The sequence below is a fragment of the Oreochromis aureus genome, linkage group 14, assembly GCF_013358895.1.
Source record: "Oreochromis aureus strain Israel breed Guangdong linkage group 14, ZZ_aureus, whole genome shotgun sequence".
Lineage (NCBI taxonomy): Eukaryota > Metazoa > Chordata > Actinopteri > Cichliformes > Cichlidae > Oreochromis > Oreochromis aureus.
This window is the reverse complement of record NC_052955.1, coordinates 12,793,665-12,821,289: the sequence shown is the minus strand read 5'-3', so window position 1 is coordinate 12,821,289 and position 27,625 is coordinate 12,793,665. Positions and strand designations below refer to the sequence as shown.

The 27,625-nt window shown below is 39.3% G+C and overlaps 1 protein-coding gene across 4 annotated transcripts in view; it reads right to left on the bottom strand.

Moving 5' to 3' along the window:
* pitpnm3 (PITPNM family member 3) overlaps nt 1-27,382 on the bottom strand; it is a 97,790-nt gene extending 70,408 nt beyond the window's left edge. For 3 of the 4 annotated variants that reach the window (XM_039598244.1, XM_039598247.1, XM_039598246.1), the window contains exons 1-3: nt 27,195-27,382; nt 26,888-27,121; nt 4,438-4,533 (exon numbers count right to left, since the gene is read on the bottom strand). In XM_039598244.1, the coding sequence (XP_039454178.1) occupies nt 4,438-4,533; nt 26,888-26,912 (121 nt within the window). In that variant the 5' untranslated portion in view covers nt 26,913-27,121; nt 27,195-27,382. Of the gene's footprint in view, nt 1-4,437; nt 4,534-26,887 lie in introns of all 4 variants that reach the window. The other variant, XM_039598245.1, reaches the window with a different exon arrangement.
* Nucleotides 27,383-27,625: the final 243 nt, after the last annotated feature.

Below are 27,625 nucleotides of genomic sequence, written 5' to 3'. Positions count from 1 at the left end.
GTTAGCCTAGCCCCTTCACTGACTGAATGTTTGTACTACTGATAGAATACCATCCTGTTTTCATTCATCAGGCAGGACAGAAAATACAAGCACATTATTTAATGGGAATGCTGCAACCAGCCTCTCAAGTCTCATTTAATGGGGCACTACAGGAATCTTAACCTGCTACATTCTGCTAGAACTGAGTGGCCAATACATAAAGTCATACTTTCTATACAGTATACTGTCACCATATTATTGTGAACCCCCAAAAGGACAAAAGTGATGCCCTAAACTAATGCTGCAAAACCAATCTGCTGGATGACAGAGGAAAAACCTCACAAATGTCAAACCCTTGTGTCCTCCACTTATGTATGCATTTTCATCTTTTCTTTTTCATAAACTCTTTACAAGCAGTCTTTGATCAACTTGTAATAGATGCATGCTGTGACCAACCAATTATATTGATGGGTCTCAAAAGCTCAGATGAAGTGAAAGCTCTGGAATACAGTGTACCCACTTCTGAATACTCAGCTTAAAATGCCATGTGCAGTGTGGGCAAGAGCCCTAGAGATGCATCATTTCCTTTCCAGGAAGATCCTGAGAATATATTGTATTTACAAAACCATCTGTATAGATACAGCTCATAATCAAGGAAATGGTTTAAACAACTGTTCAAAACAATACCCCCCCACATACACAAACCCAACGTGATAATAGAGGCAGCCTGGGCTCGTCTTTTTAGCAGAAAACTGGGGAAATGCTCTGACAGTCTTCATACATTTTCATGTTTTTTTCCTCTGTCCACTGGGTAACGCAGTGTAGATGAAGGCATTCATCATAACAGCATAAATAAAACTCCCCCAAGCTTATTGTGATGGTTTGAGTGGTGGGCCTATAATATGACAAACTAACCACTCAATCATGCTTTCATTCGGAATCCAATTCTTTCAGTTTCTCTCTCAACTTTTCTAACTTTTAAATTACTTTTCATGAAAAAACCATATATCCACTCTGCCTGCAGGAAAAAAAGAGACGAGTTATACGCAACCAACACTCAGAGGCCTGCAGTCAGCAAGCAGCTGTAGTGGGTCATAATTTCAACAACCTTTTATGACCTTGGTCTGGTTTCCCTTTTAAGGAAGGCATCTTTCATTCTAAGCGCATGTTTATGTTTAGAATAACTTGCTCTGTTGTCTTTGCTGCAGGACACAGCTCCACTTCTCCCCCGAGCTCAGGCTATAAAGTCACAGAGAGACCACAAGGAAAAAATAAACTCAATTAGAATATGCTCCCCTCTCTGTGCTTCACTGTATATCCTCTTTCACTTGTGCTCATTCTTAAGAGCCTTCTTTGCAGAATGAAACAGTCATGCTTTCATCCAACTTGAAAGGATAATCCAGGGTTTTCACAACCTAATACTTCAAAAACACTGGCCTGCCACAAAGTCCTTCCGATGGTGTGCTCGGTGAGAGATGGCAAAATGAGATGTGATATGTTTGCTCTCCACAAACCAAACAAACAAGCAATAAGCCAACTAGAGATGGAAGAAATGGCCTGAAATAAAAGACAGGACCAAAACTGAATGGTGCTTTGTGAAAAGCGTCTTGAATACAAATTCGGGCCACTCTACAAAGAAGCAACACGCTTTTCGCCTCACAACAGATGGATATGGAAACTTTGATATTACAGATTGTCTATAAAATGCAAAATTCATGACTGGAAAACAATAACATCCTCCTTGATCAGTGTTTCAGCTATCTTGCCTGCTTTGAGGAGACAGATGTTCCACAGCAGTTTATGTCTGAAGCTACAGATTATAGCCAGTTAGCTTTGGTGGGTATACAGGCAGGAAATTAGGAAAAAGGTTAATTAACAACCTAAATCATATTGACATGGGATTATTACCGGGGGGGGGGACCTCATGACATTTAGAAATTATCCTCTAACTGTGAGACATGTCAGTTATTACCAAACATGTAATAACTGACATCTCTGGTTGCTATTTGCATAACCATCAATAGGCTGCACATAATGACTGTGGAGCCTGTTGAAGCGCATGCTACCATGCACTGAGCTCTCTCTGTAAATTGGTCTCCAGGTTATGTAGCAATATATATCCTCTTGAAACTGCACTCAAAATATACTGTATAACATTTAATTTTTAATTGACAGCATACAACTTATTCATTGTGCAGCAAAGAGGCAGGAAAAAGTGTGCTTTGAAAAAAAGCTGAAATCACAGGGGACTAACGGTAACACAGGAAGTCTTCTTTTTCAGCTGCTCCCTTCAGGCGTTGCCTCAGCGGATCATCATTTTTGAATATTCTCTGCGGTCTTTCTCTTTGCCTCCTGTCTGGCAGCACCATCTTCAACATCCTTTGTCTATTATGGCCACTATTCCTCTCATACTCCTGGCCATCCTAAATGCTCCCAACAGCATAGGACTTGTCTGGTTGGAAACCTATTGTAGAATTTTTACTTTACAAATTAGAGCCATGGCAGGTTCTCACGGGGTTAGGATGATAGATGACCTCCACAATCATTACTAGAGGTCCCCCAGTCCCATTTGAATATGGCTTTAGGTGTAAATACTGATTCCAATATCAAGTCCATACTCTAAATATGAAGCTTCACAGCTAGAAGGCAAATAAGCACATTTTCCAACAGTGCCAAAATGTTCATTTGAACTAATTAACAAGAAATACATGAACACAAAGAAAATATTGTCAAGATAATTGCAGCGTCTTTCCCCATTAACCACCAATGTTTAATCAAAGGACATAAGGGACATCTCCGTTTCTCTCCGCTTCACAGACACGTGGGATATTTCTTAGCTGAGAGTGGAATTCCATGCTGCAGATAGTGTGAGGGTGATGAGGTACATCGGCTCACATATAAAGCATGTGTGCTATCTTATCCCCCAGTGATTCCTCGCCACTGGTCTCATAAAATGCAGTGCAATGCACAGCTCTGCTCTGCAACAGCTGTGATAAGGATAAATATTTAATGTTTTCTGAGACTATGAGTTGTGAACGTGCCTTTTTTGGCAAAGAGACTACACGGGAGAGGGGAGGGAAGGAAAATCAAACAAAACTGAATGAAAAGGAAATGGAAAATGGCATTGATAAAAGCAAAAGTTAAGGACAAGACTGAATAGACAATGTTATATAAAGTTCCTCCACACCGTACATGTGACTTACATTTTCCCTTAAATGCAAAAATAGAAATGAGTGCAGCACTTTTTATCTGATACCCCAGAGGCACATTTTTATCATGTTTTCATCTCATACAAAGGAACACTAAACACCAGAAACTCTAAACACACTGCTGGATATTCACTGACCTAATGTAAAATAAGAACATGTTACACTACTAAAACCATAATTGATAAGTGTCTCTACCATCAGACTCTTTGGGGATAAGCACTTGGAGTGGATAATTGGAGCGATAAGTGTTGTGCTTATTCCCTGATTAACTCCCACTGGGACCGTGAAAAGGCTAGCAGTCCGGCATGTTCTCAAGTGTGTCTATTTATGGTCAAGCTGACATCTAAATGAATTTAAAAGGATCTTCAGCAGGAAAGTGGACAACAATTAAGAGTGACAGACTTCATTTGTCATCTATATCGAGTCCGGTCACTACAGCAATCATAAATACACAATACAGACCTCCTGCTTTGAAATAAAAGGAGCTAATTAACCCTGGTCACAACCTGTTACATTTGTCTAGTTTTATTATTTGATTTATTATTCTGTACTTGGAATTCAATCTGGCAAGATATCCCAGATTCTTAATTGTTGAGATTAGTGATTATTGGCCTTTTTAAGCAAGTTTTCATCATTGAGACAAGACACTGATAAATACCTGCACCACCAATCGAAGCTGTCTATGCAGTGTTTGTTTGATGAGTAAAGGAAACAGACAACTCTGCAATCATTTGAAATTTGTTATTCATTGTTATTCATGGTTCTTTGTATAATTCCGTTTGTTTTTCAGATTTGTTCCTTACTTTGTTTGTCTGCCTTGCACCCACATTATGCTGACAAATCATCTTGTATTTGTTGCTAGCAGCTGCACCCAGCTCCTTTTGGCCTCTTTTCCCTAAATACTAATGAGGATGTGTCATTTTGTCCAGCAAGAGTTGCGGTTTTTTGCTACTTGTCCTTGCCAGCACAGATGCTGTTTTAAAATAGTGTTATTGCTATTTTTAATGCTTCCTTGAAGCCTAAACATACCTGGAACGTTTTCAGTAATGAATAATTTATCTATCATAATGCCTACAGGATACATTTCCTTCAGCTCCTTCAGTGAAAGGGCAGCAAGAACAACAAGTAGAGAGGTTTTTTGAAATGCTGATAATAAGTTCAGGTTATTTTGTTCACTAACAATGTTGGTGAGTCCAAAAACTGCAAGATGAAGGCACGAGGAGATGAGGACATGCAATTTCTTACTAACCTCTGGCGTCAAAGAACTCCTCATCGGAGCTGTCGACTGATTCTTGTGCAATATTCTGCAGGCACCAATGAGTGGCGCTGTGTTTTCTTGACGAACCTGTGAATAAAATAAAAAAAAGGGTGAAAATTCTGCTTTTAGAGTCGGTCAACATAATGCAGTAAAGAAAGAAAGACAAGGACGGACAACTCAAACATGTTTGTATTTTTTCCTTTTCTTTATGTTGGTTGACACCTCTAAAGATTTGGAGAGAAAAGCAAGTGTGAAAGCCCCAGGTGGGAGTGCCTGGCCTTTCAAGTGTCACAGCAGGTGAAAAGACCCAATTGGACTTTCCTTTGAGCACTGTTGTGGCCCACAAGTGTCTCAGCAAGACAGCCAGGCAGTGTTTTTCATGACCTTCTGATACAAGAACAGGGACAAAAAAAAAAAAATTTAAGCCTTTTTCCATTTGTTCACAATATTTACTCTCAAGTATCCACACATAAAACCACTGGAAACAGCCAAGAACAGCAAAATGATTTCTTAAAATTCACTGAAGCAGCAGTACTCTGAAACACAGTGGGTCAAAACTGAGAAAACACAATGTCAACTCCACTGAATGCGCTGAATCTCAAGTGAAGTTCACAAGGCCTGTGCCATAGTTCAGATGATGTTTATTTACCATTTTTCTCCTTGGGACAGCAATTTGATAAAGCTCAAAGAAAGATTCCTCTGACCTCTGCTGCATTGTGATGATGTACTGGTAATGAACCACATTTCCTTCCTGACTCCTCCTGGTTTAATCTTAAAGCATCTCCTTCAATGTACAAGAATTCACTGGGCAGTATAACTTACATTTTAGAATAGAATAGAATAGAATAGAACTTTATTAATCCCTTCAGAGAAATTATGAATTATTTATGAATTATTGTGTAAGTTTACACTAAAAAATGTTTAATTGTTTAATGTGGTGTGTCAAAATGCAGCATATAAGGCAACAGGAAGAGTTTCTACAATATTAATTGAGATTGAAAGTCAATATTTTGTATGACCGCCTTTACTCTTCAACACGCTCTGAACTCTCTCTAGCAAGCTTTCCTGTAATTTCTTTAAGTAGTCCTTAAGAGCAGTTCTCGAGGATATTCAGCGCTCTTCTTGCCTGCCCTTTGCTCCATTCTCTCTCAAGATAGTCTCACACTGCTTCAATATTATTGTGGTTAGTGCTCTAGGAAGGCCAGTCCATGACTGTTAGTGCTCCACTCAGTTTTTTTCCCCATAGAGGCTTTTACTTCATTAGCACTGCGTTTACCATCATTGTCCCGCGGAAAAATAAAGCCACTGACAATCAAATGCTTTCCAAATGGTACTGCATCGTGGATCAAAATGTGACTTTTCATAATTTCATCAATCTTTGCATCATCCCCAACACCACTGGTTGAAATGCAGCCCCAAACCATGACAGAGCCTCCACTGTGTTTTACAGATGGCTGTAAACACTCACTGTTGTACCTCGCTCTTGATTTCCTTCATAAATATTGATGATGGTTTGAATCAGATATTCCAGAATTGGACTCATCACTATATTGCCATTGATTTTTACTCCAGTTTTTGTGTAATTTGGCATACCTTAGTTTTTTCTCCCTGTTTCTCTTACTTAAGAACAGCTTCTTCACAGTGACTCTTTCACTGAGACCATTTCTACTGAGGCTTCAGTGAAGAGTCAACTAAAGACTGAGATTGCAAGATTGCATGTCTCAGATTGTGTGTCAGGTCGTTGCTGGATTTTTTTCAGGTTTTTCTTTCTTTTCTTTTTTTTTTGCATGACTTTGTGCATGACTTTCAGATACTGTTACTCAGCTGTTTTTTTAAAAGCCTACCACTTCTTCTGTCCTCCACTTGTACAATTTCTTCAAATTCTTTAAGGACACACTGCACAGCATGCTGAGATATGCCAGGTTTTCAGGTGTTAGCTAGTGCAAAAATACTATTTGTGTCTGTTAAGTGATGCTATCTTTGGCAGTTTTCATAGATTCAACTAACGAAATCAGAACAAATGACGTGTTTTAAGATGGAACCTAGTAACAGTGCTTACATGTTGAAAATTGCTAAATTACACCACCAATCATAGAAATCATGCAAATCCTAAATATTTAGCAAAGACAGTAAGACTGAATCTGACTACATTTCCTGCTTGCTTTAAATTTATACACAGTCTGTTTAATTATTTACTGAAATTTTGAACAGTTCCCAACCACAATTTACTTCCACAGTTACTCACATCTGTATATTTCCTACACAACACTGTTTTATCATTAGTCTCTTTCAAAACTGGGGAAAAAAAACATGTAAAAACACACTGCAAATACAAGTACCGCTTTGCATTGTGTGCCTCCGTGAAACAAGTTGCTTACTACATCCATATTGGTCCAGGGTCTTATATGATACAGACCAAAGCATGTGAAGGAGGGCACCAGGTGGGCACCAAAGGTTACTGTAAAGCGTCATACATGTTGTTATATCCTGTTACACATTTATGTGGAATTTTGTCACAAATGTTGTATGAATTCTGAAGTCAAGGCCAATACTGTGCTTTGTTACACTGTACAGTTAGGTGCTTTGTTAAGTCATAGTGACCTTGACTAACAACAAGTTCTGCCAATTCAATTGTGCACTGAGGATATTTAGTGATTTCAATCTACTCTAATGCTACTTGGCTGGAACAGGCAAACAGCAGAGGCGTGCTGGCACAGGTGCATGTCTGCTCACACAATAGGTGACAAGAGAGTTTATTTACAATTTATAGCCGATACCAGGGAGGAAGAACCAAATGGTACAATAAAAATGATCTAATCTACTGTAATTCATAGATGTAATGATTAAACATAAGTTTACAGATACCTGCTGAAAAGCTCAAATTGTATTAAGTTATAACATTTGGCTGTTGTCCAGCTTTTTCCATATGTGTAAAACTGCAGAATGCAATGCAATGCTAACACAGCATTAGCTAACTTAACAGCTGTAGATTTTGTATATATTAAAAACCTCACAGGTGTATAATGTCTCAGTTACACTAGAGTAAAAAACAGGAAGGCATCAGTTGCCCAATGATTGCATGGACGTTTTTGGCATTCAGCAACCAATTTCAAGTAGTTGTGCAAGATTGCAAGGCAGCTGAACAGGCCCTTTGATGGAATCTGTCTCCAAAACATTGCAGTCTGTATCAGATTGACTGCAATCACTATCAGAGTGATTGGTGAAGGTTTGCAAACAGTCACCATCTATTATAAATGCAAACAAGCAACCAAGCTGGTTGCCAGCTGGTTGTAATCTAGTTATATTCCAGCAAACACCTATGTCATTCAGCTTTTAAATTATCATCCTCCAGCTACTACATCACTATTTGCTGAGTAATTTCTGAATTTCTGTTTCAAATCTATGAGGTTCAGGTTCTATGTATTGTTCAACAAAAGATTTATAACAGACAGCAACAGATTTGCAATTTTCACTAATTTATCACAGTTAATTGCTCCATTATCACAGATTTATTTGCCAGCTTGACCCCAATTGCAAAGTAACAGCAGACTGATAGTAGACTGGCTTCATCTTGATGCCATTTTATTGTTGTTTTGACGTAGCAAAAATGAAGACGGCTCCTGAATGTGAGCATTCAAGCAATGATTTCAAAGGCAACAAGACTGCAATTTATTGAACCATTGCAATCATTTTGATTATGCATTGGTCTCAAACCACTGTTTTGCATAGTGTGACTATAGTATAAGCCTGGCTAGGAAGAACTTATGATTTCTTGTTGTAATATGAAGCCACACAGGCTCGGACCGTATAGCTTCATATTACGACACATCTAGGCTGGATCTTTACTCACACTGGACTGCTGTGTGGTAGCTCCATGATTATGGTGTAATCACAGAGCTACTTTCAGCATTACAGAGAAATAATATGGATAGATGACTCAGTAACCTTGCTTTTCTCCCATAAAGGATGATGACATAAATAATCAACAAGCCTAATAAATAAGGATTAGGGTGAAGTTTGCTCTTCAACCTTTGACTTAGCAGCAACTTTCTCTATCAGCAAATTGTCCTCAAGGGACTCTGGGATCCCTGAACCACAACACAGCCTTTTCCCTTTTCTCTGCAATGGAGAATGATTGAGCAGGCTCAAGTGTGGATTAGTCCAGTCCTTGAGTGAGCATTTATTGTGCATCAACATTCAGACCAGCTGCAGCACCCCCAGCCAAAACAGCATTTTTCCAGCACATTACACAGGAATCCCTTATATACCATCCCCGAGTACTAATTTGTGTCAACAACCGGTCAGAGAGCCCAACATACACAGAGCAAGGCAATCTAGCCAAAATATAATTCTCTGCTCACAGACAAATAAGCAATTACTGCACCAAACACCAAGATGATTGCTATTTCCAGGAAAACACTTCTCTCTTTGAAATTGGAAATATGCCTCCACCCACTTTAACAAAATGGAAACAGGAGCTATAAATACATTTAAAATGCTCAGCAAAGCCTTGACCAGAAGACAGGTAAGTACAGCAGACAAAGCGCACATTATTCTATTATTCTGTAAGTGAGTCAGCAGTAGAGTGCTATGAAACAACAGACAGCTGGCATGCCTGCTTGTGGTAGCCCACTTGCCCACCCTCTCATTTATGTTTTATGTATTGTGTCAGACTGACTTTCTGGCAGTGGCACAGACATCAAAACACAGCATGAAATACAAGATGAGATGGAGAACAATCTCTGGTGTATTCATCTTTGCCTGGTATAAGATTTGGAATGCATTTGGTTGTTCATTTGAGCTGCATTAGTTCTAACTATATCAACAGGGTCACACTCAACGGAAGAAATAATAATAAAGACATTATTTTTATTTGTGTACAAAAAGGATGCATTAGAGCGATTTTATCCACCTAATTTAGCTGTTTGGCTTACATCCTGGACAAGAGATTATAGATTTATGCCTAAATGATTATGAGAGCAGAACTACTAATGCTGGCATTCACATTGTAGCCCGTGGTTCTGATTCAAAAATCACACAAGCAGTACCTTTGAAAGGTGCTTTTTCTTTCAACAGTCCCTGCAACCCCTGCATTCCCTGCCATCTGCAGTTATAAAAGATGATGGGGAAGATTGGTATATTTATCCTTTTCCTGCAGTGTTTGATATTTGTCTCTGACGTTCATATGGTGTCAGGGCAAGTATGGGATGGATGTTCTGGATTTATTTTACTGTGTATTCTCATTGTATGTTACTGTATTGTTGATGGTAATGGTCCAGTGGGTTGCTTCAAGAGGAAATATCATCTTTTCTGTTCTCTCTCAGTCTCTCTTCTAATAAACAACTGATTACAAAAGCGGTAACCCTATAAAATAATATAGTATGTATGAATGGTAACAAGTAGAGTATAGCAGTTAATGTTGGGAATAAAGCTGTGATTCTACTGTACATAGTGAGCTTGGAAGACTTGGTCATGTTTGCAGCCTACATGAAAGCAGGCAAACACTCTCAAAGGGCAAAACACAAACTTTCAGGCTTGTATGGTTACAAGTTTCTACCTGTATGCAATATCTAAGCCGTCACTCTCCACTGTGCTATCTATTTTACTGTCAGCTGTTTGAAAGAGCCGTGATGTGAAAGCGTACTGACGGGAGGAGGCGTTCCTGCATGCCACAGAGTTGAAAAGGATGGTGGGCAAGGAAAGCGCATGCTGAGTGTGAAGAGAAGCCGATGGGGTTCACAGCATCCTAACAAAGGAAGGGAACTACTTTAAGAATAAAAACTCTTACTTTCCACATATACCAAGTCAGCTGCTGCCTTAAAAAACAGCCAAGCAGGGCGCTCCATTGTGGGATTTGATTTGTTGAGTGCCCTGCATACACCGTTAGTCACCTTATGAGATCCTCCAAGTGTTTTTAAAGTGCTACTTTTTTATTCAGTGGACCTACAGCTGGCACTGATATCAATCTAATGAATATTCTGTGAATGTTTCTACATTCAGTTTACTTTTGGAGCTGCATATGCACTCTGAATGCATTATTAGGTTTAAGATATCTAACCAATTGCTTGGGTGGCTGAAACCTCACACCAGAGTGCCTATCACCACGCAGTGCCTTCCCCACTGGGTGATGGAAATGATCGCTGTAGGTCCCCACAGGGCATTCATCATACACTATACCCCAACAGATACTGGTGACGGCCTGAAAGAACTACAGACTATGATCAAGCAAACTGCAAACAGTATAAATTTCAGCATCTTGCTGGTTTATGGAAACCAACAGGCTTTAGTAAGCCCTATTAGTAACTGAAAGTTGATATTTTGAGTCAGACTGCTGAGACTAATAGTCCTCTTCCATCTACTTTCAATGCATATGTGAACTGCAGTAACCCCAGTATTCACTTAGCTCTAAAAGAGAGTGAGTCCCATGTTAAAATGTCCAACAGCAACATGGTTGCAGCACTACAAAAAACTGTTTTGGTTTCTATAGCTAATTTCTTCTTTTCATACACACCTGTGTTTATTTATTTAAAAACACACCCATTTGGATTTTGCTTAGGCTTAAAGTCACAAAAACCTGTAGCCAGTAGATGTCTGGTAACCATCGTTTTACTAACTTGAGTGACTGAACCTGACCTCTCAAACTTGTTATCTAAAAGTAGAACGGTTCGCTGCAGGGTAAGACTGTCCTAGAAGTTTGAGCTCCAGTTTTGAAGAGTGACATTATAATATCTCTCTAGTCTCTTACTTAGCACTAATTAGCAGGTATCTGTGTCTATGATTTGCACCCATAGAGTTAACGAATACAGTTTGGTTGCTAAAGCTCTAGCTTCTCATTCAAATATGGCAACTCCTGGATCCAAAACAAAACAAAATCAACACAGCAGCAGATAAAACCCTATCAGACTTCACAATGTAGACTTCAGAAATTATTATATATACTCTATGGGGTGAGTAGGTACCTGATCTACAGGTTTAGTGGCCTGGGTTCATAATTTTCTTTGCCTTGTAAAAGTGCCTTAGATTAACGGACACTTTTTAATCCATCCATTTAGTGCAGTTTACTTCACAACATCTTGTCACCACTTAGCTCTACTAAGTATGCTGTGAAGAGTGTTGTTTTCTGTACCCTTGCCACTCCCAGTGCACACACATTTTTGTGATGCATTTGCACAGGAACACGACTGTTGATGTAATCGGGTTGTAGTTCCAAGTCCCAGTTGTGTTTAATTATTAACACCACTTAACACTGAAAGCTCTAAAATACAAAAGTGCTGTGTTTTTAAAAACAAATTGGAGGAAAGAAGTATTGGAAGTCATGGCAGCATACTGTGTCATTAACTACCCCTAGCCTCTTACTGTTCTTTGTGACAGTGATGACTCTACAGGAGAAACACTTTGGAAAGATAAAGATTCAGAAAGTCAGCTTAGTGAGAGTGAACTGAGTGAATCATAACAAATAAACAGGTCAGACACAGGACTGTCATCCAGGAGTAAAAGTCCATGTCTTATATAAAATCAGGAGTCCTTCTGGACTATTTTGAATATGATTGAGTTATTTTTTAATCACAATTTATTTACATTTATTAATACATGCATATATACATTTAATACATATGTACACACATATATATTTATGCACATTTTCTATTATAGCAGTATTTTTGCAGTAAGCCCTGAAGGCAAACTTCTCCCATTTGCCAGTGCTTTTAAACGAAGGCTACTCTCAGGGAACTCCTAACATGTTTATCAATATCTGATCTTGATCTTACAATATTCATTTGCAGTATGTATGTTTGAAGCGCTTACAGTACTTAGTTAAGATTAGAGAAAGACTGTGGTCTGGTTTAAAAATTCAGCAGCAGCTGTGGATGCACAGTGCACATTTATTTTATTTTGCACTTTTCTTGTGCAATAATAATAATAATAACAGCTTTAACAAACAACCTATGGGTTTGTTTTCTGAGGGAGGACTCAGATATGCTAAAACTGTTCAAACAAAATTGATAATTCATCAGTTACTCTGATCATACTGCCTTTGTCCACAAAAATCAAAGGCAAAATCAAAACAGCTGCTCTTTGAAATTGAATGTGCAACTTATGGAAACTAACAAAGACCGAGGGAGAGAAGCTCAGCACTTCACTGGACAGTGTTCAAAGAAAGCCCATGTCTAAATATCTAAAAAGCTTTCCTTCAGAGCATCAACACAGCAACACGAGGCTGCTCGTGATTCATCCTTCTTTCATCTCTTTCTTTCCTTTATTTACTTGCAACAGCGTTTAAACAGAAGCCTGCCGCCAGCTGAAATGGTGAGCTGACAGTATCCATTACCAAAGCACCTCCACTGCAATCACCCTCTATCTGCCACTTGCATACAGCAATGACTCAAGAGCTTTGCTGCACACATGTTGTGGCGGTGTTGCATGTGTGAACAATTTGCCGCAGGAATTTTTATGCATCAAATGTTTTGAATTTCAAAGTAAGCGAAGGATGATTAGCTCAAAATAACAGGTGAATTTCAAGCATTTTGACATACATCATACCCTTCTCACCGGTTCAAAACTGCTCCTACCCTATTTTTCAGCAACAGAAGGCAGCTGTAAAAACAGAACAGAAAAGAAAACTATCAAGGGCGCTGTATGTAATTTTCTCACCACAAAATAGGCAAAAAATAGCACTGTATTCAGCAGTTCAGGAGCCACATATTTAGAAACCAACAATAAAGCAAAAAGAAGAGTGAATGTTGGACATTCATCACGTGGGGGTAAATAAATACGGCTCCAGCAATTTCTGCTGAATGCCTAGTACAATGTTAGCTGTTCATGGTGAGCAAACACCTCCAAATTTTGTCACGATTTCAGCTTCAGCATTAATTCAAACCAGAATATATGAAATGTTGGTGTGGAGGGGTTTAAATGATCAGAGACACCTGAATGGGACAAAAGTGACACTAAGTATTACAACTAATAAATGTTCCATATATTAATGTTATGATATTATTAACTGTCCAGTGTTCAATATGTTATTATTTTCATGTTTATAAATAAATAATGTATTCAAATATGCAATTATACACTCACAAGCCAATTTATTAGGTATTAGGAGATTTTGGTCCATGTTGAGATGACAGCATCACACAGTTGCTGCAGACTTGTCAGCTACACATTAATGAATCTTCCGTCACCATACCCCAAAGATACTCAAGTAAGCTGAATTTGTAGTAGGGTAAAATGTGTTAGAAAAATATCCCACACATATTACACCAACACCAGCCTGAACCCTTGGTTCAACTGGCCAGATTCTGACCCCACCGCCCAAATGTCACAGCAGAAATGAAGATCAGACCTAGCAGTGCTTTTCCAATCTGCTATTGTTCACTTTTGGTGAGCCATGTGAACTGTAGCCTCTGTTCCCTGTTTTTAGCTGATAAGAGTGACACTTGGTGTGGTCTTCTGCCACTCTGGTCCATCAGCTCCAAGGATCGATGTATTGTGCTCTTCTGCCTACCTTGATTGTAACAAGTGGCTATTAGAGTTACTGTTGCCTTTCTATCAGCTCAAAGCAGCCTGTGACCTCTAGTATCAATAAGACATTTTAGATGGAGAGATAATTCAGCATCTGGTGAGCTTAGTGTATAACATGGTTGTGTCATTGTTGTGCAGTTATGATGGGCCAAAAACCTTGCTGCAGGTTTCCAAAGACAGCGAAACGAGTGAAGACAAAGAGACTGTAACAAAAAAAAAAAAATGCAAACTCCTTCATCTTCAGGCAGTATAAACACATTAAGTAGGATTTATCTACTTGAGAAGAAACTTCCCTGGATTAGGCACTGAGCAGCTACTGGACTGCATCTTTCAAGCTCCAGCTGACTCTCCGCCAACAGAAGCTACTTGGTTTTCCTTTAAGGATGTTTATCTGTCAGTGCAAATGGTGTTTAGCTGCTTTTAGTTAGTTGAGCCAAAGGGAGAAAGAGAAGCATACGCTGCATGGTTGTTTGAAAAATCTTTTAGAGGAATTTTTGCTTTACAGCAACCAAAAAATATTATGAATTCAGATTTTTACAACATTACAGGCAATAGTGAATATTTTAAAATCTGAAGTCAGAGTTCTAATAGAGTATTTTCTTTTGTGAAGGTGTTAAAAGCAAATGGGCTTTAATGCTGTTACAAAAAAAATACAAAAAAAAGGACAAAAATGTGTAAAGAGTTCAATCAATAAACAGGACTGGAATGGAAGTTAAAAAATTAAATCAATATCCAGCTGTACTTAAGGTGATAAGTTGCTGTATGTGTGCCTAGTCTGTACTTATAAATCAAAAGCAACATCAAGTCTAACAGTATAATAAGTGAGCAAAGAACATCTCTCATCCTGCATGACTCATATGTTACAGGACATTCACAGTGGGAGAAAAACCTCTCTCTCTGACTCAGGCTATTCTTTTTAAACAAACCCTATAATTTATTAATCTATATGCTATTTCCCATTGATTTTCAGCCTGTTTGCTATATTTAAGTGAAATTCAGTAGAAATACGTTAATTTGAGGTGGGAATTACCAGGCTCGATTTCACAAGGTGAAACATTTTTTTAGTAGACTATTGTGACTGAGCCATTGCTTTGCTCTAAATTAGTAGGTAGCTTTGTCCAGCTAAGTGTGTCCAGTGTTGGATGGTTTTTCGGTTGAGCTGATTTAACTTAAGTTTGCTCAGCTAATATTACTTCAGGATGGTGGTGCATGAGATGAGCCCTCTTGTTCGCAGTATTCCCAGAGTATTATAATTTATTTAATAAACTATCTATACCTGGTGTTTCCTGTATCAACACAATATCACAATACAAATATTGCAATGCAAATTTTTCCCTCCCAACCGTTATCTGTAGCACTGTAATAAGGGCAAATCTTCACTACTCAATAGCTGCAGCTGTTGAAGATACTGTGAAACTAGAGATTCAGGAAGGGAGAGAAACAGGAAACAGTTCTGATGCATCTCCTGAAAGATTTATAATTGAACTCATTTATCTTTCTGGCTTCCCTAATACATAAAATACAAGTCTGCCAAAAACTCTACTAAGATAATATCTCACCTCAGGCTGACGCTTATATAACCTCAGTATTTTTGTTAAACTATTTGTAAAAAATCAAGTAATGAATACACATAATAAACACAAAGTACATAAAAGCTTCAGCACATGTTATGAGGTTATAAACAGGACAACATTTGGTGGTATCAAGCCCACAAAGAGTACTAAATCTGTGGTTCATTAGCTGGTAATGTATCCAGAGGTTGTGGTAATTCATCTATATCATCTGCAAGTTGATCATGCACCTGGCTTTAATTGCAGTGAAATAGCCAAGCAGGTGGCTTTGCAGGAAGTCATCATTTCTCAAAATCGCACAGCATCTATTCATATGTGTTTTGTGTTTTTAGGAGGGTTTTTTTTTTTTTTTACAAAGTGGAACAAAAGGAGTGGAAAGTGTGCTAACAAAAGGAACAAAGTGAATTATAAATTCAGTAGAGTGCAGACATTAAACCGCCTTAAAAACTTACTGATACACAGTGGTGCAAAAAGGTTGCTAAGAGAGGCTGCTAAGGCAGGCTGTGTTATTTTCAATGTAATGCAGTAACTACTGCAGAGAAAACACCTCTTTATAATGCACTGTTCTTCTCAGATAGTCATGCTCTACAGGTTTTCACATGTTAACAAGAGTGTGTTCACACTTGCAAGTATTGTTTAGGTCTTATGTATTATAGGATTCACACTTCTAACATTTAAAAGTTGTAAATATAATGAATAAAGAGGTTATATGAACTAACAAGTACCTCTTATTCTGAAATATCCTACATTGTCCCACATGTAAGATTCAAAGCGCTGTTCTTATTCTGGTGACTGAGTAGGCACTTAATTACACTGAAAGCTTTATCCATCTTCTCTGGTGGTTATGAAGGGCTTACCCTCACAGAGAAGTTACATATGTGCATTAGTCAAGACTGCACCTGATCTCCTTCTTAATAGCAACAGCCAGCAAGAAATAGAAGAAGGAAAGTGTGGCTCGTGTAGTGCTATATGATGGACAGGACCATCACATTGGTCATAAACTAAATTTGCCACAAACAGTTGTTTACATCCACTTGAGAAGGACTGCTTCAGGAATTAAGAGAATAAACCTTAAATTTTATGAGAATGAAGTTATTATTACCTTTTGTACACATGCACTGATAGAACACAAATAATATACACTCGCCAGCCATTTCCTTAAATATACCAGTTCAGCTGCTCATTAATGCAAAATCGAATCAGCCAATCACGCACCAGCAACCCAATGCAGCTATTTATCCAGGTAAAAGTCTCATCAGGATTAAAAATCTCTTTTTCAAGAGAAACCAAGCCAACAAGGCATTTCAGTTTCAGCCCCTTGAGTGGTTTTGATCGTAGCAAATTTAGACGACAACTCTTTGCCAGGTCAAGACGACCTGCTGAAGACAACTTGAAAACAAGCATCTGAGTGAAGAAGAAAGCTGATTTAAGTGACTTTGAATGTAGAATTGTTGGTGGTGACTGACTGGCTTGTTTGATTATTTCAAAAAATGCAGATCTACAGTGATTTTCTGCGCAACTAGAGTTGTCCACAAAAGAGAAAAGTGAGTGGCGATTCACTGGGCAAAAGTACTTTATTGATGTCATAGCTCAGAGGACAATGGCCAGAGTGATTTTAGTTGATGGGAAGGCAGCAGTAACTCAGATAGCCAATTATTACAACCAAAATATGCAGAAGAGCACCTGTGAGCAGAAAGCACATCAAACCTTGACCCAGATATACTACAGCAGCAGAAGACCACACCAAGTGGCCCTCCTGTAAGCCAAGGACAGGAAATTGAGGCTGTGATTTGTTCGGACTCTCCAAAATTGGACAACAGAAAGAAAAAAAAAAAAAAAAAAACATTACCAGTCTTGATTTTTGCTGCAACATTTGACTGCTCGGGTCAGAATTCATTATGAACAAAAGCATGGATCCATCGTCCCTCATATCAAAGTTCATGCTGTTTCTGGTGGTGTAATCATGTGGTACACTTTGCTTAGTATTGCTGCCATTACTAGCAAAGCGTAACTAAAAAAGTGTACCTAATGAAGTGGTCAGTGAGTGACAGAACAGAATTAATTTACATTTTATTAACAATTAACAATTTCAGGGTTTGTCGTGACACTGAGCTGTTATTTGTTTCTCGAGTTTGGTGGTATAAAGGTGTGCTATTGTCAATAAATATGACAAAATTACTTTATTTTATTTTAATTCAGATGTATAAATGTTGTCCCATTCTTCATTTTTTGTCAAAATTGTACATGCATTTGGCATAAAATGAGATACTATTGCATTATTATAATAACTTAAAAAATATATGCAAATGGATCCTGTAAGATTTACAACCTGACTGCACAGCAATAACTCTTGTGGCTGATATGCCTGGATTTATTGGCGTCACATTTTGGCTTTTTGGCCCACATGGCTCACAGGCTACATTAAGTGAAACTTAATAGACATACATTAATCTGCAGAGCATTAACACAGGACCAATCTTTTCTACTGGATAGCAGCAGCTTTTGAAGTTTTGAAATTAGAGATTCAGGATAGTAACTCCGGGAGAGAAATAAGAAATAGTTTTGGTGCAGCTCCTGAAAGATTTATAATTGAACTCATTCATCTTCCTGACTTCCCTATTACATAATATGCCTCAACATCTCTGTCAAATACTTTACTAAGAAGATAACATCTCACCTCCGACTGCACAGCTGACTCCAGCTATGCAGAGAATGACTCTTGTGTAAACTCATGCGTTAAACTTAACCATGAGCTAAATTGTTTGGCTTCCAGTATTTACAAAAAGAAAAGCTTAACATAAAACATGACATTCTCATTTTGTCTTGCGTTATAAAATCCAGTGCACCACTTTCCTGTATCTCTAAAAACACCAAACTCATTTCCTGCCCGGCGAGTTCTCGTCCCGGAGAATCAAACACTGCTCTTCTGAAAGAAGAGCTGCTGACGTCTCCAAATTACGCACAAGGTGTCCTTCAGTTTCTGTGCCTTGACTGTCGTCCAAGACTTATTGGAAGCCTAGAGATAAGAGTTCATTTTTAAAGAGGAGGTTGTGCTGTGGAACCGGAGGAAGTCAGAAGTTTGCAACCATAGTTTGTCCTGTTTGGGAGATGCTTTTTACTCTTGCTTTTACTGATTAAGTTTAGAATAAGATTGTGGTTTCATAGCATTAACCTTGGATAATGAAAAATTAAGCTTACCCAGTAACACATATAGACACTTTACCAGTGTCTATATATGCTGACTTGAGTATGACAGACCTGCCTTACTGTCACCTACACCTCAGACAAGAAAGGAAACTTTGTGTGTAATTTGGAGGGATATTGTTGCATCTCTTCTAGTCCTCTAGGTGAAATGACAGAAAGAAAGCATTTGTTTTTCAATTGACTCATGTTTTAAGCTCAGGAAAACTGAATCAATACTTAATCATATTAAATAATTGTGATCTCAAAACTGACTAAAATTTTCATGGTTATAGTTTTTGCCAGGGATAGGCTGCAGCTCCCCATGCAACCCTGAATTAGACAAGCAGAGGATGCTTGTCCAATTCAGGGTTGGATGGATGGATGGATGGATGGATGGATGGATGGATGGATGGATGGATGGATGGATGGATGGATGATTTTTTTATCTAACCACAACCTTCCACAACCTTTATATTCATCTTTCAACAGAAAAAAAAATCTGCCAGTAAAGCAGTCCACTGTTACGAAATCATTCTTACTGCCACGTCTTATTGAACTAGACATTTAATGGAGCTTTTGATCATTTGTTCCAACACACCTGAATCAAATGAAAGTATTGCAAAATTTTGAATGAAGAGGTCATCAAAATTTGATTCAGCTGTGTGAGACTGCAGAAGGTTCGAAAAGACATTTAATAACGTGGGTTTTGTAAAATAAGGATCAAGCCCTCAGCATTGAAGATGGGTTTTGAAAATCAAGCCCTCAGCATTGAAGATGGCTCCATACCGAGGATCACTCTCCATCAGAGACCTCATCTGCTTTTGATCAGCTGCTACCTAAAGAAATTTCTTCCAGTCAGAGCTTTATCTCTCACTGCCCTCTCTGCACTCAAGCCCAGATGGCTTGTAAGCTACACTTGTGCCAATCTGCTCATTTTATAATTACCAGCATTTAATACTCAAGGAAGTCTAAACAACTAACAGCCCCTAAAAGAGCAATGGGCTGCAGTGGCTGGCAGGAAGGGCAGAAGAGCTCTCTGGTGGTGCAAACCACTTCTGAGTGATTATTGGACAAGCCACAGTATCAGAGTGTGATATCTGCATTGTCAAAGGGAAAACCAATTTAGCTTTTCTTTTGTGAATGAACAAGAAGGAGGAAACTGCTGATATTACAACACGAAACATGTCCCAGTAAAGATGGAGCTGACTAGATGTAGCACTGAGCAGATTCTTTGTCTGCTCAGTCTCTTTATGTCGTGCCTCAGCAATCGTCCCATGGTAAACAGTAAACAACAATGTACCCAGCCCAGCAATGCAAATAACTATTAGTCGTAGTTTTTGTAATGCAATTAAGCCTCCATGCAAAGCTTAAATCAATCAGTACAGTCAATGAGAGACACAGACCAGATTGAGGTTTCTCGATCACCTTCGTGGATGCCATTACCTATCCTTTAGCTGCACAGATCAACACTTCCAATTGACTGTTAATGGACTGATAATCATTACCTACGATTAGGTAATGATTATCATTGCGGACCGTGTTCTGCGTCCCTGTCTGTCTGTGCAGTAATGGCCACATATAGCTGTACTGTTTGTCTTGCTTGAAGAAGACTTCTTGCTGGTTGACACTGTAAAGTCTACAGTTTATGGTAATATAATCTGAAACCGGATTGGTTATAAATAGAGATGTGGGATAAATCAGAATTTTAGTACCTGACAGCAAAGCAGTCACTGCACTACCACTAAGCAATAATAAAATTCTAGACAGAATTCAAAGAACACAAACCATTAAATGAAATGACCGAAAGATAAATTATGTTCTGTCTAGGTTGTGTTTAAAATATTTTATAATTTGGCTGACGTGCAGAAGCAGAAACAAGATGTAAAAACAAAAGTAATATAGTATTTCAACCTTTTAAGTTGCTGTGACAAACCTGTTAGCAAAGAAATGCTTGTTTATGGTTACATTATTTTTATTTAAACCCATATTTACTGAGTTTTTGATCACCACCATCTCCTGAGACAATGATGGTAAACAGATGGCTTCTTATACAGCACTTTTCTACTCTACCTGCTCACTCAACATGTTTTAAACATTTCTCATTCACTCAAACACTTTTTTCTTCATCTAAGTGCTTTCTATCTACATTCTCGCACATGTGCAGACACACTCCAATGAATGCACAAGGAGGGTCTTTTGGCATGCAGACTGGAGCAGAGAGGGATCGAACCACCAACCTTCTAATTAGTAAATACACTGCTCTACCTCCCACCGGATATTATTTAGATCATTAGCTGCTAAATCTTTTTAGCAGCTAAGGTTTTTATAATCCAACATTTTTTGGTATTGGATAGATGCTGTGTAAAACTGTGTCACAATTGCACCTTGAAATCACAAAAATATTCTGTTTGTGTCAAAAAAAAAAAAAAAAAAAAATGGACAAATCTTTTTGAGATGCAGGAACCAATGAATGTTCTGACTTTGCCAACTCACATTTAGAAGAAAATATCTGAAATCAGAATCAGTCAAGAAAACTGCAATTGCTGCATCTCTACTATTAAGTGCCGCTTTTAAAAGCTGCCTGGCAATTCATCAACATGAATGGCAATTTAACTCAGGCCCATGTGTTTGAAGCCCTGAGCAATGGAAATTACCAGAACCCCAGAATGGTGTCATCTTGCTCACAACATTTTGTTCCCTACTGGCAGGACACGGGGTAGATGTTAAACTAAGTGCTTCTGCTAATAGCTCAGCATTATAATGCTGAGTAATTGTGCCTTTAAAAAAACCTTTTTTGGAGTTTGTGAATATGATTCAGCAAAGCAAAAACTAGAAAACACAGGCTGTACCTTCCACACCACATCAAGACTTTTGGCTGTGACAGATGACAAGTGAACTATTGCCATGCTCCAGGTGAGCTGGTCCCCTGCCAATGCCTCGTCTATGACCTCAAACAGCAGCAGCAGCCTAGCTGCTCTGTGCGTTGTGAATCGCTGCTCCCGGACACAAGCCCACTGTGCCTCCCCATGACAAACAGCTATTAAATTCAAATTAACACTGTTTTGTATGATCAAATAAAATAACAGAGGTCACAGGCTGAATGCATTAGCGCACGCCTCTGTAGAATTCAGAGAACATTGTGGTGCTGTTTGATAAACAAGCTGTCTGGGGACCGTTTTACCAGTTTGACGACACTATACACAGCTAGTGCTGGCAGTATAATGCAATATATAAAGTATTCATCATGTCTTAAAGTGAGTGATAAGAATTGGGTTTGGAGAATCACTGACAGTGCCGAACTAAATCAATTTCTTTCAGAAAATGTGCCACCAGTCTATTCCCCGTGAAGAAACATCACAAAACAAATTATTTTAACATAAAAATACTGCCATTCCCCCTATTCACTTTTGCAGAGAGCGAAAAGAAGGAGCAGAAAGAAAGAAAGAAAGGGGGAGAGACTGTTCACCAGCATCATCCAGTTCTATTTTTAGCTTGACGGTAAATCTCAGCAAAACAGCAGGTAGCCTACCCATTTATTTTATTTGGACAGCAACTGGAAAAAAAAAAGGCTTTCTGGCTGATCTAGATTCATCAGCTCTGAGAAATACAAAAACTCAAAGGTGCAATCTTACACTAAGCCTTGGAATAGTGAGTGAAGTCAAACAGAGGACAAACAGTGGAATCTGTAAGACTGTACTCTGTGGGGAGGGAGGAGGTGACGAAGATGACCGACGGCGATTCGAAAAAATTTCTTAAAAGAGGTATGGCACCACAATACCTGTCTGACTCCAAGGTTCAGCTTATAGTGGAAGCAGAAACAGGGATGCACAATCAAGTGTAAAACTGAAGTGTGAATTCCCGTGCCAGCTGGTTGAATTACAGGTCTCATTAAAAGATAATAAACTATCAAATGTGATGTTGAGCTGCTCGGTAGATGCTTGCAGAAATAAACATTACACATTTGTATTTCAGGGTAGCACTATTATGATCATACAAAAACCACAAAGGGTCATACAAAAGCTTGTGCTAAAATGATGGCTTTGATTTTTTTAACATTTAAATAGTCATTAAGTTACAAAGACATCAAAAGTTTATGATATTTCTTGTTTGTTTGGGGTTTTTTGCCAGAAGGTAGCAGTAATGCAACTACAAGCTACAAACAACAAAAACATAAGAAGCATGGTAAGATGCTACCAGTAAAACTGGATTAGATACTCATTTGCAACAGTATTGATACTAACAGTGCAGTCTTTGCTTCCTCCAGTTGACACACAGCGTCACACCAACCCTGCAGGCAGGCAGTGATACAGCCCCTCCCCTCAGCTAGCAGCTGAACACATGAAGCAGCTAGCAGCTAAACACATGCACTCCAGCAAAACAAACTCAACAAAGCAATTTTAAAGACCACCACCCTAGTCTTTATGAAGAATTTTGTTAGATCAGTAAAACTCCTGTTTGAACAACATTTAAGTATTAAACAGTTATGTTAACTTGCATGGCACACACTTTGTTATGTTAACCAACAGTCGCACTAGCTGTCTTTCGCTAGCATGGCTACAAAACGAAAAATCCATTAATATTTCTTACACTCTGAGTCACACCTGCTTTATTTTAAGGACCAAAGCTTTACTCAGCACAGCTCTTATAATTCCTAAATCCTTATTACTCTGCTCTAATTATCTTTCAGTGTTTGGATGATTAAAACTGAGGCTCTCATCTGTTTTGCTAGACAGTCAGTGAATCTGGGCACGAGGCCATGTTTCTGCAAAAGCCGAAAAGGGGAGTACAAACAGAAAAGCTTAGATCACAAACACTTGCTGTTACACTTTAATGATGAAATACAGAGCATATCCATATTATCTTTGCCTTACATTCCATAGACCCTACACTTGATTATAATGAAGATTTTTCTCCCAAGTGAGTCAAGAGATGATTTTAAATGAAAAGTTCATCCCCTGCAGGGCTCCTATAATTGAAAATGACAAAGTTAAGATCAGCATACATAAGTGAAAGATATGAAATTAAAACATCTGCATTGTCCATGTTGCTGGGGCTGTGAAGAGTAATGTTTTGATAGGACCTGTTCTACTTCACAATTTATACTGGGAACTGAGGTCAAGTGATATTTAATAAAAACAGATACACAGCATGCTTGATATACGGCTGTACTAACAATAACCCCACACAAACTGCGCATCGCCATCAATCTGCCACCAGCCTGCCAGAGCATCGCAGGGTTCGCATGATTTTATAAAGAAGGCTGAAGTAATATAACGCCGCACAGTGTAGTTTCCATTAGCTAGTGAATTTTACGGCGAGACTCAAAGAAATATAATTAAGATTAACTGGAGAAGACATCCAGCTACAGCTGGTGAGAAAAAAAAATGGCTTTCCGTGCATCCAGAGAAGCTAATTTGTCTTCTGAGACTGTTTACTAAAAATAAGACTACTCTTGATTTCTGTGAAAAACAAACTCCTTGCTATAGAGGCTGCACCTCACTCTCAGGGGCAGGCTGTGCTGCAGCCTTGATGGTTTGATCCCCAGCCCTTCTCCTTGGGCGAGATAGTGAACCCAAATTTGTTTCCAGTGGCAGGTGAACACCTTGCATGGCAGCTCTTCTATTACTGGTGAGTGAATAAGAAACACACAAATTGTAATCCACGTACCTTTGCCTGGGTTTAAGAATAAACTGGATTTTTATTTTGTTGGTTCAGTTTCAGATTTCTGTCAGGATATTACTGGCTCATGCTTCATGCTAAATATACTGTGCTGTCAGTCTTTGTTCAGATCATCATTACTCTCTAGGTTCAGGTTATTCTGTAACATTGAACTCACATCAGAATTGTGTGACTCAGGTTTTAAAGGGTCACAAATATAAAAGCTATATTTTTATTGCAAGTGACATCATTTAGGGTTAATTATCAGATTTTTAAAAGACCAATGACTCTTGAGTCACAAACATTTCTTTACCTATAAGCAGAAGTTGGTGTCTTGTAAATCGTCATAGAAGTTACAAGACTTCACTTCATACACACTTGTATGTCACCTCATTTGGCGTGCCTGTTCACCAGCTTGTTAAGGCAAACATCCAATCTGCCAATCACACAGCCGCAATCCACAACATTTAGGCATGTAGACTTGTCCAGGATGACTTGCTGAAGTTCAAACCAAACATCAGAACGAGGATGAAAGATGATTTAAATGACTTTGAACGTGGCATGGTTGTTATTGCCAGACAGACTGGTCTGAGTATATCAGAAACTGATAATGTGCCGGGATTTTTCCACACTACCGTTGCTAGAGTATATAGAGTGCGGTCTGAAACTATCCAGTGAAGCTGCAGTTCTTTGGGTTAAAATACCTCAGTGATGGCAGAGGTCAGAGGACAAAGGCCAGTCTGCTTTCATCTGATAGTAACTCAAACAGCCACTCGTTAGAACAACGGTATGCAGAAGAGCATCTCTCTGAACCAGATGGGCGGCAGACACAGCAGCAGAATACCACACCGAGTGCCACTCCTGTCAGCTAAGAATAGGAGACTGAGGCTACAATTCAGACAGTCTCACCAAAATCGGACAATAGAAGGCTGGAAAAACTTTGCCTGGTTTAGAAAGTCTCAACATCTGCTGCGATATTCAGATTATAGGGTCAGAGTCAGGGTTGTGTCAGTTTTGGCAAACCACACGACAGTATGGATCCGGGGGGGGTGTCTCAGCACGCTTTCAACCTATTAGTAATAAAGTGGCAGTTGATTGTATGTGGAGCATTCTGGAGAAATCCAAAATATTTCTACTGTTTTCTAATGGTAAGCACATAAAAAGTGTCTTTGTACACTTCCTGAAAGCAGGACAGAATAAGTACAATAAAGTAAGGAAAGTACTAAAGTGGGAATTTTGTGCACAATTTTAAAATGGTTAAGAGAATTTCGTCTGAATCAGCTTGCTGACAATAGGGATCTACATCGTGTTATTTTAGAGATGTTCGCCATTGGATGTCACTGCACCCTGTGTCTTTTATGGTGCTTTACTTTGAATCAGGGGAATACCTACTTTAAAAGACCAAGCCACGCCGAATATTATCCCCTCTGTGTTGTGACACTTTCTGCCACCACCTGTAGTAATAATGATTTGATATTTCATTGATCCCTGCGGGGAAATTTTCCGTCCACTCTCAGTTGATGTAAAAGGTCAGAGCACAGAGGCCACTGTGAGCCTGAAGCTGCCGGAGATTTGGTGACACGCTCACAGGCTTTTCAGCAGAGCAGATGCACGAAAGAAGAAAAGTATCACTACTCACAACATCACGACCCGGACTGATGGTATCATGCATCCAGGTTGTGAACCCACTTATTAATGTTTGACACTATATCACTGAAATCTGGCTTATTTGCACAACAAAAACAAATAAAAAAATAAATCCTGGTCTTTCACTACAGCTATAAAACTGCAGCAGGTGCACAGAAAGAGAATAATAGCAGCCCTTTTAAGCACTTCATTTCTAACAGATTAGCAGAAAGAGCACAAACGCAAACAGGTGGCAAGTGTGAGCAGCAAACCCATCTTTCCAGTGAACAATAAACCTTTTATGCCACAGAAATGTCAGGACTTCAAAGGCTTTTGCTGATATTGTCCTGTCAACACTCTTTCACATTCCACCTATCCAATTTAACAATCAAATGAGCTGCATGAAAAAAAAAAAACTCCAGCTATTTTTAGCAATCCGATGAACTCCTTTGCATTATTCCCTTTCTTTTGCACTTCGTCCTTGATGTTTCTTTATAGACAGCGTAACGAATGCAAAATGTGATACATAGTGTGACCATTCACCTTTAGTAACACGGGTCTGTCTGTAGGTCAGTCGCACCTCACCTGTCCAGATTTGACCCTGCAGCAGCGTCACAGAATCTGACGCAGACCTGCTGTGACACCTTTACGGACACACGGAGACAGGCAGGTCAGACAGACCGTCTGACTGATATAAAGACGGACCTGACTGGACAGTCCACCAGACCGCTTCACACACAGAGGTCTGTATTGACCGTAGCGCATTCCTACGGATCGCCTTCATCCACGCAGCACACGGCTGTGCGCGCCAACATCCAGCAGCAGCACGAGACGCAGGTTTCAACCTGTTAGCACAGACCAGGCATGTAGTGTCCCCTTACCTTTTACTCTCGTCTCCTTTGACATAGTGTCCTCTCCCTTGTGTTTCTCTCAATCTGCGGCCACTCAGCAATGCTGTCACGTTATTCTCCGCGACACCGTTTCGTCGGATAGTTAATTGAACATCGGCTCTTCCTCTGTCCCCTCTCTCCTGGCTGCTGCACCTTGACGCTTGCCAGGCTGAATCAGGGTGAAGCGGGGCACGGGGAGGTCTACAGCTGCCTCATCTGTCTCCTCTTAGCGATGAGATGGGAAAATTAAACAAAAAAGCCAAAAGCAGGAGAAATCTGCAGCTGTGTTCTCATTCACCTGAGTCAAGTCCCTCGGAGCATCGACCCGCCCCTCCGCAGACATACTTTGGCTATGTGGTGTATCTGTGCAGACCTGGCTCACATGTCATGCCCACCCAGCTCCCGTTCCTCTCTCCTCTCCGCCGCTAACAGCAGCCAGAGTTGTGCCAAAGCTCCGGTCTGCAGCTTGACTGCCTCCAGCGGTGCGCGCACGTCCGCGGCTGCTGAAGGGCGTCCGTCTTCCTCTTCCTGTCACCGTTTTCTGACTGTGCAAAACACTCAAGGAGGATCCTAAATGGAGACCTAAAAAGCAGCTGGTCCATTGCTTTTCTCATGCCTGGAGCCGTAATGAAAAAGCAGTTTACCAGCTATATTGTCACTGGGACGACACATTTAATTAGCCAAGGAAGTTTAAATCAGTTTTATTTAATCTATCATGCCAGAAGCCTT